At 36.6% G+C, this 16,099-nt stretch overlaps 1 protein-coding gene across 2 annotated transcripts in view; it reads left to right on the top strand.

Moving 5' to 3' along the window:
* LMBR1 (limb development membrane protein 1) overlaps nt 1-16,099 on the top strand; it is a 68,602-nt gene that overhangs the window by 23,229 nt on the left and 29,274 nt on the right. For both annotated transcript variants that reach the window (XM_051610521.1, XM_051610522.1), the window contains exon 5: nt 2,526-2,629. In XM_051610521.1, coding sequence (XP_051466481.1) covers nt 2,526-2,629 — 104 coding nt within the window. The remainder of the gene's footprint in view (nt 1-2,525; nt 2,630-16,099) is intronic.

Below are 16,099 nucleotides of genomic sequence, written 5' to 3'. Positions count from 1 at the left end.
TTCTGAAAAAAAAAAAGATGGAAAAAAACGTACACAGACTGCTTGAGTTAATGTACCTCTAGTAAGGGCTGTTAGTGACATTCTTGCTGATGTTGCTATGTGTGAATGTTCCTTGAATGGTAACAGGAGCTTCCTGGCTAAGCAAATTCAAAGGGAAAAATCTCCCTCTTTGTTCACTGGAGTTTAGCCACCTTTAGGCAGTCTGTTTTCTTTAGCAATTGAGTATTATATTTCACGCATCTCTTGGAATTTTCTTGTTTGGTTTTCTACAGCTAAGTTTGGTTCTTGGTGTTCTGGTGCTATCAAGTGCTGAAATGAGAGATTTCTTCGGCCCCCTCTTCTCACCCCATTTTTATTTCTCCTTGAATTAAATTTCATTTAAAAAAAAAACAACAAACAAGTAGTATATATGGCAAATTTTAAGGGAGTGTAGGTGAAGATAACTGCTATTTTACATCTGGAGCTAAATACAGGAGTATATCTCAATAATTAATTCCCCAGACATGCAGTAAATGTCTTTTTCCTTCCCTGTTCTTTCCAAAATGGAAATGTCACAGAAGAAAACAAACAAGCCTGTACATGAGAAGAAAGAAATAAACAAAGCTGTTAGTTCAAATTTTCTTATAATGGGGAATTTTATTTTTTTATTTCAAACGATATTATATAGTTCTGCAGAACTGTGGAAATGTGTGGTTTGGGGAGGATGGGGGACTAAGCCTGTTTTTTTCAACTACAAACTAAAAGCTTTGTTTTCAGAATGCAGAATATGTGGCACTTAAATGTGTTAGCTACAGTAGTACTAAATTGCAGGTAAACTGCTGCTTTTATAAAGAAAAAATGCTGTATTCTGCACAGCATGTGATAGGATGATGGTAGGTTCAGAAACTGGTTCAGAAAGTGTTAAGCTTGGAAAATCTTAATAGAGCAGATACCCTTAGTGGATGCTAGTTATCACTTCAGGTTTTCTAAAGCTTTTCCCTTTCTGCAGATGTCACATGTGTGTTACAGATGTCCTGCTTTTACTCAATTGTTGATTTTTCACCTAGATCACAGAATGGTGGAGGTTGGAAGGGACCTCTGGAAATCATCTAGTCTGACCCCCTTGCTCAAAGCAGGGTCAGTTAGAGAAGGCTGCTCAAGGCAGTGCCCAGTCAGGTTTAGAATATGTTGAAGGAGGCAGATTACAAAACCTCTCTGGACAGCCTGTTCCATGTTTGACTGTACCCACAGTGGCTAAAGGTGTTATATTTTTTTCTTACATTTAAGTTGTTTTTTTAGTTTGTTTACAGTTTGTGCTCATTGCCTCCTCTCCATTCACTGCAGGCCACTGTGAAGAGTCCAACTCTGTTTTCCTTTCTCCCTCTCTCATCAGATGTTTATATACATTGATACTCCTCTCTTCCCGAGACTAAACAATTCCAGCTTCTATAGCCGTTGCTTGTGGGATGGATGCTTCAGTCCTTTAACCAACTTTGTGTTACTTGGTTTGACTTGCTGCAGTATGGCCATGTCTGTCTTGTGTGGAGGGGCCCACAGCTGGATGCACTGCTCTCCAGATGTGCCACCAGTGCTGAGCAGAGAGGAAGGATCACCTCCTTTGGCCTGCTGGCAACACTTCTCCTCGTACAGCACAGGATGCTGTTGGTCACATTTGTTGCTAGGCCACATTGCTGGCTAATGTTCAACTTGGTGTCTGACAGAACCTCTGAGGCCTTTGCTGTAAAGCTGCTTGTGGGACAGTTGGTCTCCAGAGTGTGTTCTGCCCATTTGTTCAGCTGTTGAGGGTCATCTGAATGGTGGGTCACCGCTCCTCCCCATTATATGTCATAGGCAAACTTGCTGAGGATGCACTCTCTGCCATCATCTGGGACATAAAAGAAGATGTAAAACCCAGTGTGGAACCCCTGGGGCACACCACTAGTGACTTGACTTCCAGCTTGACTTTGTACTCCTGGTCACAAGCTTAGCCAATTTTCAGTTTACTTCAGAGTCCACTTACCTGGCCCATACTTCATTAGTTACTCTGTGCAGGTGGAAGGCTGCTGTTGATACTACTGTGATATCTTTTGATTGGGAGGTGGTGATGGCATTTGTGTGTTGCTGATTTATGATTTGTCTAAGCATCTCTTGAGGAAAAAATCAGAGAGGAACTGAGTACACAGAACTGAATCTTATGAGATTCACTGATGGTACTAAAATACTTCTGTCCTGAAAATTTTTTAAGCAGTTATCTAACAATCATTGAGTGGAATCCTGTGGAAGTAGTCCACATGAGCTCACAGTCTGTCTTCCAGGATTCCAGACAGTTGCTGCTGTTAAGTTGGTATCCTTTTTTTATTTGCAGATGGTTCTGAGAAATGGGTATTTTTCAGCGATGATCTGTAAATAACTGTATTAATAAAAACCTGGCTTCAGTTAGCACTTGTACGTATGCTGCATTGTTATATGTAAGGGAAGAAAATGTAGCATCTTTACATTTTAAAGCTGAGGAACTTACAATGTAACCTCTTTCTTGTTTGTTGCAGGTTTATGGAATCTTGCTTCTCTTTTTTCGAATTTATGTTTGTTTGTGTTGATGCCCTTTGCCTTTTTCTTCCTGGAGTCTGAAGGATTTGCTGGCTTAAAAAAGGTAGGAAAATACTGTTAAGTACCCAGTAATTACAATGTACATTCAATTTTTTGCCCTCATTTCTGATGAAACAGGAATTTCAAATTTGGGTGAACTTGAATGTGTGTGCTGATGTGAACTCTTGCAGAAGCAGGTGGAGCAAGTACAGTGTGTGGCTGTAAGTAATCTTAAGGGGAAAAAGTCCTTGAAAAGCCATGTATGCTGAGATCAAGAAAATTATTTAACTAATCTTTCTTAAGCTCAAAATATTTTATTTGAGATTTTAGTTTTTAGGAAATGGTTTTGCCAGAATGTTAAAGAAGAGAAGGTTCAAAAAATACACTAGAAATTAAGTAATAAAAGTAGCACAGGCTTCTTACTACCAGGAGGGGTGATTAAACAAGCATGATTTCTGAATTTTGAAGGTTACAAAGGTTACAAAAAATGTTCAAGTGTGGTTCGTATTAGCAGTAATATGTTAAGGAACCTCTTGAATGGGTAGACAATAACTAAAAATATTCAACTTTAATGAATATATTCACGTTGAGAGGGCTGAATATTTCCACAAAGCATGGGAATTGGCAAAGCACTTTCTGAGCAATAAAATGATAACTGTTACATTATATGTGAACTAAAGAAGTATCATGATAAATACTATAAAGGGAGGCACAGCAAAAGGAATTTCAAATCGTAAATATAAAATAAATTAAACTGGAATGACTGTCTGGGGACCAGTTGTAGAACATTTTAATTAATCTCTATCATCCAAATGATTACACATTTGTTTTTAATGATACTACCCTCTAGGGAGTTCCACACCCTTTGGATGGCAGTTAATAGAAAGCAAAGGATCTCGAAAAATGGTCTGAAATCAGGAAAATGAAATGCATTAAATATAAATGTAAAAGACTGTGAGTCATTGGTACATTGTATGTAATATAAATCAACAAGGGGATGATTGTGGTGGGAAGGAAAATGTAATTCCTGGTTGCATTGACAGCAATGTGTCATGGAGGTGATGAAGGAGCTATTTTTGCTCCTGGGGAAAACTCAAGTGCTGCATCCATTTTGGATTTTAATATTTGTGTGGACAGTTAAGAGTCAAAACAGAGGACAGCAAAGAAGACACTTAGAAAGTACAGCTTGAAGAAAAATTGTAATTTGGAGAGAATAAAGGGAAGGAAGAGATTTTATTCTATTGCTGAAGCTACCCGGAGTTTACATATAATGAGCGATATAGCTTTGTCAGAAAGGATCTGACAGGACCCAACCAAAGTGGTGTGTAAATACTTGCTTGGGGCAGTCTGTCTGAGCTCAGTGATGCTGTGTCAGTGTTACTTTGACTGAGCTGTAGGTGTATCCAGGCTACTTCAGTTATAAGTTTGGGTAACCAATCTAATGAAGGGTAATTCCCATCTTTTTTACTTTCCTTAGATTTTGTCACATTGGTTATCTCTTTCCAGAGAAGCTTTTGAGACTGTGATTACCTTGTAGGGCTCTGGTACTTTAAGAGTATTGTGATTGTGATTATACTTGTGCAAGTTTGTTTTTGTTTTTTTAAATGCCGTATTTTTCATTTGTCACATCATACTAATGAGCCAGAGAGAGAAAAATATCATTCAAATGCTATAACTGGCAAAACCAGGTTTTACTGATCTCAATTGAGAAGAACATTTGGTATATTTGGCAAAACTTGTGGCATTTAAGAGAAGAGTGATCTACTGTAAGTGTGAAGATATGCAGTAAGGAGATTTGGCAAAGAGTGTGTAATGTTTCAATTGAGAGTTTGATGCAAGGAATAGGGAAAGCAGCTGATTGTAGATACTCACCCAGCTCAGCTCAAAGCTTGGATAGAAAGGGTGTTCCAGTGGAAGCTTTTCTGCAGGTCATCTTGAATTTGTCACAGAATTCATTGTAATGAATAAATAGGTCACTCAAGATTTAAGTGTGCACAGTCAAGATATCTATTTGGAGGTGTTCATGTAAGAATTACTTGTTGGCTTTTAAGAGCAGTTCTGAAAATGAATGATTTTTATAAGAGGTTCAGTTCTGAAATTGAGTGGACTTTAACATTTTAAACTCGTGTTCAGCTTAAATTACAGTAATATTAATAATTATCACATATGGACCTAACCCCCAATGTTTTTAGCCATCTGTTTGAGAGTTGATCATAGATTAAACTATAGAAGTAGATTCTATCTATTCACTGCAATGTGGACTTCTTACAAGCTATGATATTTCAGATAGCTCATAGGTTACTACTGTGAGCTTTGTCTAACTTTTCTTCCATGTTCTTGTAAGGAAGTATTGTCCCCTTAATTGTGTAAGTTTCATGAATCTGAATGGGTTTGATTAACCATCTTCCAATTTACTATGGCTTTTTTCTTGGTTGCTAGTATACTTCCTCAGTGGCACATTGTCCCTCTTACAGACCCTTTTTGATTCCCTAGGGCAACAGTTTAAAACAACCAAGGACTTGCATATTGTGCAGAGAAGAGAAATAAGGAAATTAGGCACTTGCCATGGAGGGATGCAGTGTTCTCCTGAAAATCAAACTGATTCTCTGCCTACTTTTTAATTACAACCACTATGATAATTCAGAAGGGGCATTTTGGGCTTAAGGGGGTTGACCGTGCCTTTTAAAGAGCTTAAGTTCTCTTCCTTGCTATAGTTAATTTCTATTTAATGGCAGCTGCAGACTTTTTATCAGAATAATACTTATAAAAGTAATATTGCTGGTTTATGTTGTGTCTATATGTGTATCTTCCTGTGTATACGTGTAAATGCCAAGTGTGTATTTATGCATATCTATGTTTTTTTCATGCACATTCGTGAGTTAGATTTTTTCAAGACTATTGAAGTAATTGGGAGTTTGTTGTGGTAATTAAGCCTTAGTTGGTGCTACTAACTGAGCTATTGGAGTACCTGAAATAGCTTTAATCTCCTGCATTGGTATTAAAAACTTTTTCACCTCTTTCTATATCCTTTATGTCTTCCTTTGTAGAGTCTGTGCATAAAGTTTTCCTTCTTGTTTAGATACTCTCAGTTCTTTGTCACTGGCCTTCTCGAACTCTGTAGTACAGTTATGAAACAAGGGTGTCAGCCAAGTTTATTAATGTCAGAATTAACCTCATTGTCTGCCTCTCTCCAAAAAAGGAAAATTGTGATATTTGCAGTTGAGAATCTGTAGCTCACAGGGCTTATTTTTCCATGTGCAATAACAAACTGCACAGAAAATGACATGGGTGCTGCTGCGTGAAGGAGGCAAACGTTTTTGAGGAGTTAATTGCTATACCTTTTCTTGACCTTAAAATATGCTTTCTCTTGATGTAACTTCAACTGAAATTTGTATTTGTTTGATGTTGACAAAGATAAAGGTGTTCAGGAGTAATTTCCTTGTAAGAAAATACAAATAGTGCAATTTACCACCGTGAGAAACTGGAATAACTAGGTATTGCGTAATCACGAGTGTAGAGTTTTAAAAAGGCTTTATGAAGTATTTTACCTTAATACTGATCTTTGAACTTGAAGTCACGGCATAAAGTTTAACATGAGCGACAGCAACATCCTGACCAATTATCCAAATTATCCAGACATCTCAGAATGTTCAGAACACAACACACAGAGTCTGTGGATTAAGAGGTTAACTCCTGGAACATCAAAAGAAGTGCATGATAATAAAAACAAATAGTACAAAAATTTGAGGTAACTTCCTTGCTTAATTAATTAGGTAGACCAGGTGGAAGCGAAGAGGCCAGAGCTGGTGCTCAGAATGTCTATAAAGCTGAGCAACATGACAGCACAATGGAGGAGGAACAAAGATTTTTTTAATATACTTCTATCCTGTGTCACAGTTTGAAATTGTCCTGGTTTATGTCCCTTTTGGCAAACTTACATAAAAGTGACCCTGTACTGTATTTTATGACCAGATGACTTTTTTCCCAGTGGCTAATTTGTATCAGACCCCCATCTTAAAGACACACAGAAATGAGTAGGAAGTCCAAGCCGGTTTGTCTCAGTGAGCTTTCATTGCATGCTTTCATTATTTTTGCTCGTTTTTGCCACTGATCATCCATAAATTGTTGGAAATGAGTGATTAAGGAAGTGCTGCTTAGTGTTAGTGGCACATGCACATTCTTGGTATGTTTTTTGTGGGTGAGAGGAAATCACGTATTGCACAAACAAAAAGGAAAACTCCTGCTGGGAACCTTTCAAGGAAATTTAACTTGCATAATGTTTTGATCTTGGTGTTTATTACAGAAAATAAGAGTAATATTTCACCAGCTATTGTTATGTGTCAGCTAGTCTCTCCGTCTGCTTGCCTTGCCTTGATATCTCTTCCTAAATACTCATTGAGTTTATTTTAATAAAAACACCACTTAAAAATGTAGGAGTTTATTCCTATGCTTAAGGCAGGTGAGGTGGGCCAGCATTGGGAACAGTTTATTGCTCAGAGCTTGCTACTGTATAAAGATTTGGCTGTCATGACTGTAGTTGCAGCTTAGCCCATGCACGTAAAGTGTAATGTGGGGGTTCCCTTCCAAACAGTGAAATACAGTGGTTTCTGCTGTCAAAGGCAGATTTCTTCCCTTCCCCTCTTTCATTGGAACATGTGTTGTGTAAGTAAAATTACTTACTTGCGGGCCCAAAACGTTGAAGCTTTGCAAAAACATAGTTCCTAGCAGGTTTTGAAACTGCTTTTTTTGCTGTATAGTTAAGCTGCTGTTAATTTGCTGAGCAGCCATGGTATGTATGTATTCCATCTCCTTGATATTTAATTTGAAACACTCTATCAATACAAATGGCTTTTCCTAGTCATGTTACTATGTAATAAGGCTGAACTAAGCCTAAGTTTCTAGTGTCTTGCAGTGCATTGTATTTGCAAACTCTAGGTAACTGAACGTAGTAATAAACATCAGTAAAATTTAAACCTGCCACTTTTTCCTTGGTCAGTATGGAGATTCTAATTTCTGTATTTTTCCACATAGAAAAGCTGTAGTCCCCAGCCTTTCTGTGTGTACCAATAGAACTCTGGTTTACTTGTAGGCACAGAGTACTGTAAAATGCACTTTCAGTATGTGATGAAGCCAATGTAGGAAGTATGTTCAGAGTTAGTTCTGAAATATTTACTTATAGAAACTTTTTTTTTGCCAATCTCATGAAGTATTCCATGGAAAGCAGGTTTTCCTGTGATACAAAATACCAGGGAAGTTGGCATGGAAATCCTTTCTAATATGAGAGTATACCTAATTAAAACCAGTTTTCTAAATTGGTCGTGATTTTTCTGTAAAAGTGATTTGGAAAGTGCAAAAGGCTTGGATCTTGTTTGGAAACAGCATTTGAACTTGATATTTTATGCTTGCATGTACCTTCGACTTCAGTACCCGTGGGCCACTGTGTGCAATGGCTCACCAAATAGTCTTGAGGTACCCTGTTAACAGTAGATGTTTATTTGGCATTTAAGCTCATATTTATTTGTCTATAAAATCATTCAGCATGAACGGAGACTTTAGAGCTTAGATCTCCATGAAATGTTTACTAGTATGTAACTAAATTATTGTACATTATATTGCAACCCGTTTACTCTTTCTATTAGTAATACCAGAGACAAAAGTTGTTTAATCAGTCACATCAAAGGCAGCTGTTTGGTGTTGTATTTTTGACATAAGCTAACATCCTAGGTTCAGATATGAAGTCCAGTTCTTTAGACTGGAGTAATTTAAAATGACACCACTTCAAATTTATTAGACTTCTTTGTTGTGTTTAGCAGCAGATTCTAGGATTCTGATTTAGCAAGTAGCGTGATCAGGGTTTTAACTCCTCCCTGTTAAAACAAAAGCAAATCTAATTCACAGTTACACAAACCCATAATATAATCTGTAAGATGTTAGATGGATAGTTAAGGGTGATATTTAACAGTGAATCTTGAGTTAAGAACACTGCAAATCTGGACCGTTTGTTTCCAGCTTCTGTTGAAGTCTCAGTAATAGCATGTATGCAACTAAATGTGGAGTGTGTTTATAATTTGCAATGTAGAGGGCAGGCACATCTAATAGTCAATTGGAGAAGAACTTTGAAAATGTCAGGAAATGGAAGATGAGGACGTTTAGCCTACTGCTTAGCATGTCACATTGACAAGTGTCTACGCTGAACTCTGAAAACATGTTAGAATTAATTTTATGCTTTGAGGTCCTTTATTTGCAGTTCTGCAGAGGTAAAGAAAATGTCTTGCTTCAAGGGTATATCTAAGCAAATTAGTCTGAAAAGAGTTATATGAATGTATGGCCTGCTTCTGAGGACTGTGATTGGAGTATAAAAGTTAGAAAATACTGTGAATTGACAATAGCTTTGTCAGTAAAAGTATTACAGGGATGTCTTTGTCTTTCATAATGACTATGGCAAAGATAGATCACGAAAGTTACTACAGGTGTGTAAAAAAAGAGGTTGGAAATAATGGTTATATTAGTTTTCATATTATAAAACCTGGACTTCAGCATGTATAATTTATTTGGTGTCTGTATTTAGACAGGACCAAAAGTGGTGCAAGACAGCAACTTTTAGGTATATAATATGTGTGTATTCTTCAACTTAAGGCCTTGTTATGTTTCAGTAAGACTAAGCTAAAAAGAAATTCAAGAACTGGTGGTTAGGACAGAGAAAAATGTGGCTGTTGATGAAGAATGTCTTTTGTAGCTTTATAAAATATTTTGTAAGGGTTTTATAAGATGTCTTGCTTAACTCTGTTGGGATCATTATATGCAAAAAATTTGTCCCTTTATTTTACCATAAGGAGATCTCTGGTTTGTTGAATATATATAACAGTTCTGTATGTGGGACAGCTGAGGGGGAAATAAGTGGATATTGGCTGTTGCACACATTGGATCAAGATGTGATGAGATGTGATCTGTGCTCCATTTCATTGAAGTACTTAAATGTCAGTTGGTTGCTTCCATAAATTAGAATGTCCTTCTTTTAAAGAGGCCTCAGTATAAGTTACAAACCATGGACTAACAGGAGATAAGCTAATGGTATATTTTACTTGGCATAGCTTTTCTGCACTACCTGCCTCACTGCAACTTCATTAGCTGAGCAGTGATTCAGCCATTTTGCAGCAGTTTATGGGGTTGGGATTATAATTGCTTTTTTTTTTTTTACTAAATCTTCAATGTAGATAGAAAAGTGATTAGTCTGTGTTCTTGAAACATTTTAATGTATTCAAGCTATGGAAATTAGTAGAGTAACAAGACGAAACAAGAACTATTAATAGTATTGGGGTAAAAACACTATGCAAAGAAAATCCCAAACACACTTAGTGTTAAGTGTGGTTTTCTGACTGTTACCTCTAGCACACTGAGAAAGTGTATTAGACAACTCTTGCATATGAGTAAATAATCTGTAAAACTAATTAGTTTTAGAAACTAGCAGTGGAGTATTAGTTATTACACCTTGTCTGAGCCAGGAATGAAATGCATTGCTGAACTGCGGTGCTTTCCCCACTCCTACCTTGTTCTGAACGTGTACATCTCTGCTGCATTTAGCATGCTTATGTTTTGTGGAATTTTCATAGTTCTTTGCTAAAAACTTGAAAGTGTAACCAGAAGCCTGCAAATTAGAATAAGTGTGAATATTTTTCTTTGCTGTTCTCTTGGTGAATAAGTTCAGTGGGTTTTTTATGTTACTGTTTTTATTTGCTTTTTTGGATAACTTACGGAGTTCTGCATGAGTAAAAATATACATACTAAATACATCTAGTACTTGTAAAGTGCACAAATCATACAGCTATCAATGCTAAGCTTGAATTTCTTCATTTCATCATCGATGTAAACTGAAACACTGGGTTCTAAAGTACTGGTTTTTTAAAGATACTTATTTTAGGCAGAAATGAGTAGTTTTAAAATTTTGTTTGGTTAGAGCATTCTGTTTGTGGTAGATTAACTATACTATATACTAACTATATATCTAAAAATCCTGATGTGTATTTCAATTTTTCAATTGTCAATTTCTAGTAAATTCATATAACTGTTTCATTTAAACTAGAAAACTTTGCCATCCTTTGGGAAAGAAGTAAGTATTCATATGTGCAGGATCCCTGAAATGGCTGTAATTCAGGAGATCTAGAAGCCCCCCTCTCTTAGCCAGTGGGAAAAGGCAGATGCCTCTAGGAATGTGGTGTGTCTGAGTTAGAGCCTTCAAGAAGGCAGTGGGAGCACTTTTCCCTCTCAATCATTGGGTTTCTTTTGCTAAACAGTAAGAACATTAAGTTATTGCTGTTTTTGTTTGAGCATGGTGATTTGTTTTCTAAAAATGGTTGGTTTATGTTCAGGAATATTTTATTGAGATTTGAATATTTTCACATTTATCTGTGTTCTTAATCGAGTCTTCATTGACATCGAACAGTGACGTTGCAGGACAAGCAAAATCATGCTATTTTAAATCTTCTTATGCACTTCTGTTACTTCATATAAAATAATTTAGTAGAAATGTCACTTTAATTACAGACAGGAAAATTGCCATATAATTTTATATTGATAGGGGCAAGATTTAGTACATACATATCTCTTAATCATAGAAAGGCATGAAATAGTTTTCTAATAGGCTTCCTTTACTAAATGAGACTTTACTGGGTAAGCACCACTTCTGATTCCCTCTCAAAACCCACTGTTTTAAAATTTTTTTAATTGATAACCAGCAATGTGATATTTAGACCCTGACTCTGTATTACTTATTTAGTTTTGCTAGAAATACTCCTCATTAAGAATTAGTCTATATGAAGAATTACTTAATTGACAATGCAAGGAAGGAGCTAAGGCATTTGTAGTGAAGATTTGTAAGGCGACCAACAATTTGTTTACAAAGGAGAGAAGGAACGAGGGCCAAGGAGTGTCTCCCGTTGCTGGCTATTTATTTTTCTTTTTTTAAACAGCATTATTTATTTTGATGTAACTTTCTGAAAGATTTTCCAGCTTATTAAGAGGAACTTCAGCAGTCTGGCACTTTGGCCAGTTCCTGGAAGTGTGCTGTCTTCTTGATCTTATTCACCCTTGCGGGGTGATAGATGTTGACACCAGAAAAACCTTAAGATTTATTTTTACTTTAGAACTTCATTAGTGACCTGTATGTTTCTTGTGTTATTTGCTTTTGGGAACTATGTGGTTTCTTTCTGCCAGAAACACAATCACAGATTCCAAGTCTTTCTTTATACTTTTTCATTACTTATATCTGCCAAGCTACAAAGAACTTGGAAAATATCTCTTCCTATCACTCCAGTGTAGCAGGAAAGATTCTTTCTGATCCAAGAGTATATGATTAGAATTAGACTCATAGTGTCAGAAATCCCACAGCTCCTATGTTGTTGCAGGTGGCTTTGGAAGGTCTGGGAAACTTGGTAGGTGGAGGGAATGGAGCATCTAAGACCTAATCATTGAGAGCTGGGCTAATGAATGGAACAACAAAGGAAACTTGTGGGGGAAAGGGACAGCACTGGGACAGTCATCATTTTACTATGTCTTAATTTTTTCCTTCCCTTCTCCCAAAAAGTTTGGATTGCATTTTTTTGTGGTGGTTTTTTTGTTTGGTTTTTTTTTTTTTTTAGGCTGTAATTATTTTCTTCCAGCTAGTAGGTATTTGCATTTTCTCTGATTATTCTGTTTAGCTTTTCCCTCATTTTAAGAGGCTGGTATGTTTTCTGTTTAAAAATCTTGTGAGAATGCTTTTCTAATATGTTAAATGTCCAAAAAATGATACCTGGATGTGGAAATGCCTTTTCTCAAGTAACTTGAATTCATAGGTTTGAAACAGTGCCTCAATGCTCAGGCAATAAATGAGCTTCACACTGTCCTTCTCACTGGAGCCCATCTTGTATTGCATAATTAAATATATCCCTAGGGAAAAAAGTTAGAGATAACTGTTTTTTATCCCAATCACAAGGATGCAGGTCTGCAAGTTGTCCATCTTGGTTCTTAGGTTATTTCAGTGAGTTATTTGCATGCAATGATGTCAACAGGAAAGTTTGACAGATATGGACCTCAAAATATACTGTAGCAGTGTGGTTTGGGTACACTTCTGGGACACTGGAGAAGAGGGCCTAAGTTTTCTTTGGCAGAGGAGTCACTCCAGTGGGTGTACTGCATCCTGAATAGATGTCCTCTTCACCAGTTCAGTAACAAAATAAATCTTATTTTTTTTACCTCTAGGTGAGTGATTTTAGTTCTTTATTTCCAACTTGGCAGACATAGCCCTGATGATTATTGGTAAATGTCTTTAGCCAATGTGCAAATAATTAATAATGATTTTTTTTCATCATGTTCCTTTAACTTTATTTTTTGTTTTCTTTCTCCAATTCTTAGTGTCACTTTGGAATTTCTGGGATTTGCTACTTATACTGTGTAACTATTAAATTCTATACAGTTACATGATTTCAGCTCCTTTTGCTCCATTGACAGACTTGTAACCACTGAGAAATCATTTGGAAAAAGATACTAGCAGGAAAACCAGCTGGAAATTGCTGGGAATGTTAAGTGACTATGAATTTTTAAGATTTGTATTCCGTAGAAAATACACATAAACTTCAAAATGCACTCACTGAGTTGTGATGAAAAATGTTCATTTTAATCTTAAAATCCTCACAGCCTGGCAAGATTCTGTGATGGAAGAGAAGACACACTCAGCACTGGTTACACTCTGAAGTCTTTGGTTCTTGCACTGGCAGGAAACTTTTTTTGAATGCTTGAATCTGATGCCTGAATATATTATTTCTTGATTACATTTTTTTTTTTTAGTCTGCTCTGTGAGGGTTCTGAGTCATTGGGTTCTACATTTTCAAAATTAACAGAACTTTCCTAGAACTACATCTTCTATTTTTGAGTCAGTAATTTGTGCTAGTCTCAGGGTAATGACCTTGTGACTAAATATCAGTGTGCTAAATGTAGTATGTGTTTCCATGTTAGCTCCTGGAATATGGGTCTCCTTAACTTAAAATTGTTTCTGCGCTGTCTTGCATAGGTCAGAACAGAGATTGCTCAGAGCATGGGTTCTGACTATAGCAATGGTTAGAATGCTTGAAGCTCATCTCTTCATTAATGCTCACAAATGGAGATAGAGGGGGTGTTGCCTGCTAAAAATGTAATGGATGTTACTAATGTAACATCTCCAACCTCATACCTGCTCTAATTCCTAATGCCACTGTTTATTTTCTGCAGATGTTAGCATGCATGTTTGTTGCAGTCAGCCTCTCACTGAAAAATCTTAAGGTTACTAAGACTCCTTTTTGTCACATGAAAACAATAGGCTTTGTGTGTACTTCAAATGTGTCATGATTGCAGAAATGTTTCCCAGGCTTCCCCCGTGGGTCGGGGCATGGTGTAAAAAGTAATGTTTACCTACCTTGCAAGAGGTCAAGAAGTCCAGGCAGAACTGTGTTCAAATATTCAGCACCATAGAAACTTTGTTAGGACTCTCTGGTTTTGTGTGTAACATGCTGTAATTTTTATTTCACTGATAATAGTTCTATAGATTATTTTTTCCTGCACAACTTGCAACCAAATTAAAATGTAGAATTAACAAAAGCCACACCATGTTGTACATTGGTGATGTTCCAAAAATGTAGTTCTTAAAGGAACTAATAATTTGTTCATCAAAATCATTATAGCCAACTAATGTTAAAGCAAATAAATGTTTTTTCTTGAAGTAGGGGTGGGGCTGTAGTTCTTTGTTTTTTTGAGTTTTGCCTCTTACAGAAAGAGGAAATAGCACATTGCAAGTTTTTTCTCCTCTTCCATCAGAGTTAAAACACAACAGCTACTGATAAGGGTATCTATACATACATGGTGAAATCCTTGTAGTATTAGAAAGCATTAAAAATTATGCTTAAATTGCTGGATAATATTTGTGTTCCTAATCAGAACTGACAGAGCAAAAATTGGCCAAGAATGGCTTGATTGATTTAATTTATGTAATCATTCTTTCCCGAAAGGTTATGACTTTTGAGTTTCTGGCACAGGGTTGTGTCACTGCTTGGAAGGTAACCATGTCTTCCACAGTGCTTCCTGGATATATGGTGCATGTTTCACCTTAGCTTAGCAAGAATGGCACTTGTCAGAGATTTCCTTTTAAGCCTTTCCAGATTTTGCATGTGACTCTTAATGGAGAGAGGAGCAGTCAGGAGTCTTCTTGCCTATGCACTGTCCTTGTGAGTCATTGTAGTCAGGGAAGATCCCTGGGCTAATTGCTAGTGAAGGAAAACTCCTGAAACCTTGGGGGCAACCAGTGTGCAGAGCAAGGTCTTCTGTTACCTTTGCTTAAAGGCAAAACATTTTTTATCATTTCATTTATATAGTTAAAAACAGTTGTAGAATTTCAAATGGGAAAAAAAATCCCAACACTTCTTACTGTCTCCATTATCAAGAAATCTCCCTTTTCCTTCTTGAAAAGCTGTAAGAAACTAACACCAAAGTTTTGTTCTTTTATAAAGTAAAAAACAGCCTTTAGGTGCTGTGTGAACACATACAGTGGGAAAAGTCTTAGTATGTTGCGATTGGCATAATAGTTGTGCTGCTGAACAGAAATATACTGGGAGGAAAAATGGTTTCCTTAGTAATAACAATTTTGACTTTCTTTTGTGGCATCAGTCATCCCAGGACTCTTGTTGCCATTTCATTGGGATTTTCAGCTGAAGCATTACCTTTTTTTGGCGATGAGCTGGTTTTCAGTATGTTTTGAATACTTATTATCCAGTACGACTTATGTATATTAATCCTAGTAGGAAAGAAATGTGGTAAGATTTGATTACTCCTTCCAGAGAAGCAACTAAAAATCTGTCAGAACATTTCAAGAATAATTAAAACTTTTTTTTGCTAAAATCAGGCTTTTCTGGAAACATGAACCCTTAGGCTTGCTGCTCCAGGCAACAAAAGTAACTGAAGATTAAACAATATAAAAACTTCTGAATTGAGTTTCAGTCTGAGATTTGGATGTCTCTAAGGCTGTACAAATTACAAGTTCCTTAGAATGTGTTTTTTTAGGGCAGCTTTTATTTGTAGGCATGCCTTGAGAGCTTCAGGTGCTCTTTTTGTTCATTTTTTATTTTTTGTTCCCTGCACTGTTAGTGTGCAGAGAAGATGTCAGATGTATATGACTAGGTTTCTGGCAAATCCCAGCCTGCTGGGATTTTGATGTGTTAAACATCCTTTCTTTACCAAAATACTTGACTTGGCTAAGTGCTCATGTTAAAGAACTGGGTAGATATTCAAAGTGTACTGTGAGTAAAGGTGTAGGTGAGCTGTTGAGGTTAGGCTGGGAAAGTTTGAGTTTAGGAAAAAAAAAAAAGAGGTCATTTGGTGTAATCTGCCAGTCTTTTTCCCCTGATTTTATGATAAGCAGTTAAATTGTAATATCTATCAGATTATAGGGCCATGAAGATGATCAGAGGGATGAAGCACCTCTCTTCAGAGGACAGGCTGAGAGAGTTGAGGCTGTTCAGCTTGCGGAAGATAA

This window comes from Apus apus, chromosome 2 (assembly GCF_020740795.1).
Source record: "Apus apus isolate bApuApu2 chromosome 2, bApuApu2.pri.cur, whole genome shotgun sequence".
Taxonomy (NCBI): domain Eukaryota; kingdom Metazoa; phylum Chordata; class Aves; order Apodiformes; family Apodidae; genus Apus; species Apus apus.
The sequence above is the reverse complement of the archived record's forward strand: the minus strand, read 5'-3'. Positions and strand labels throughout refer to the sequence as shown.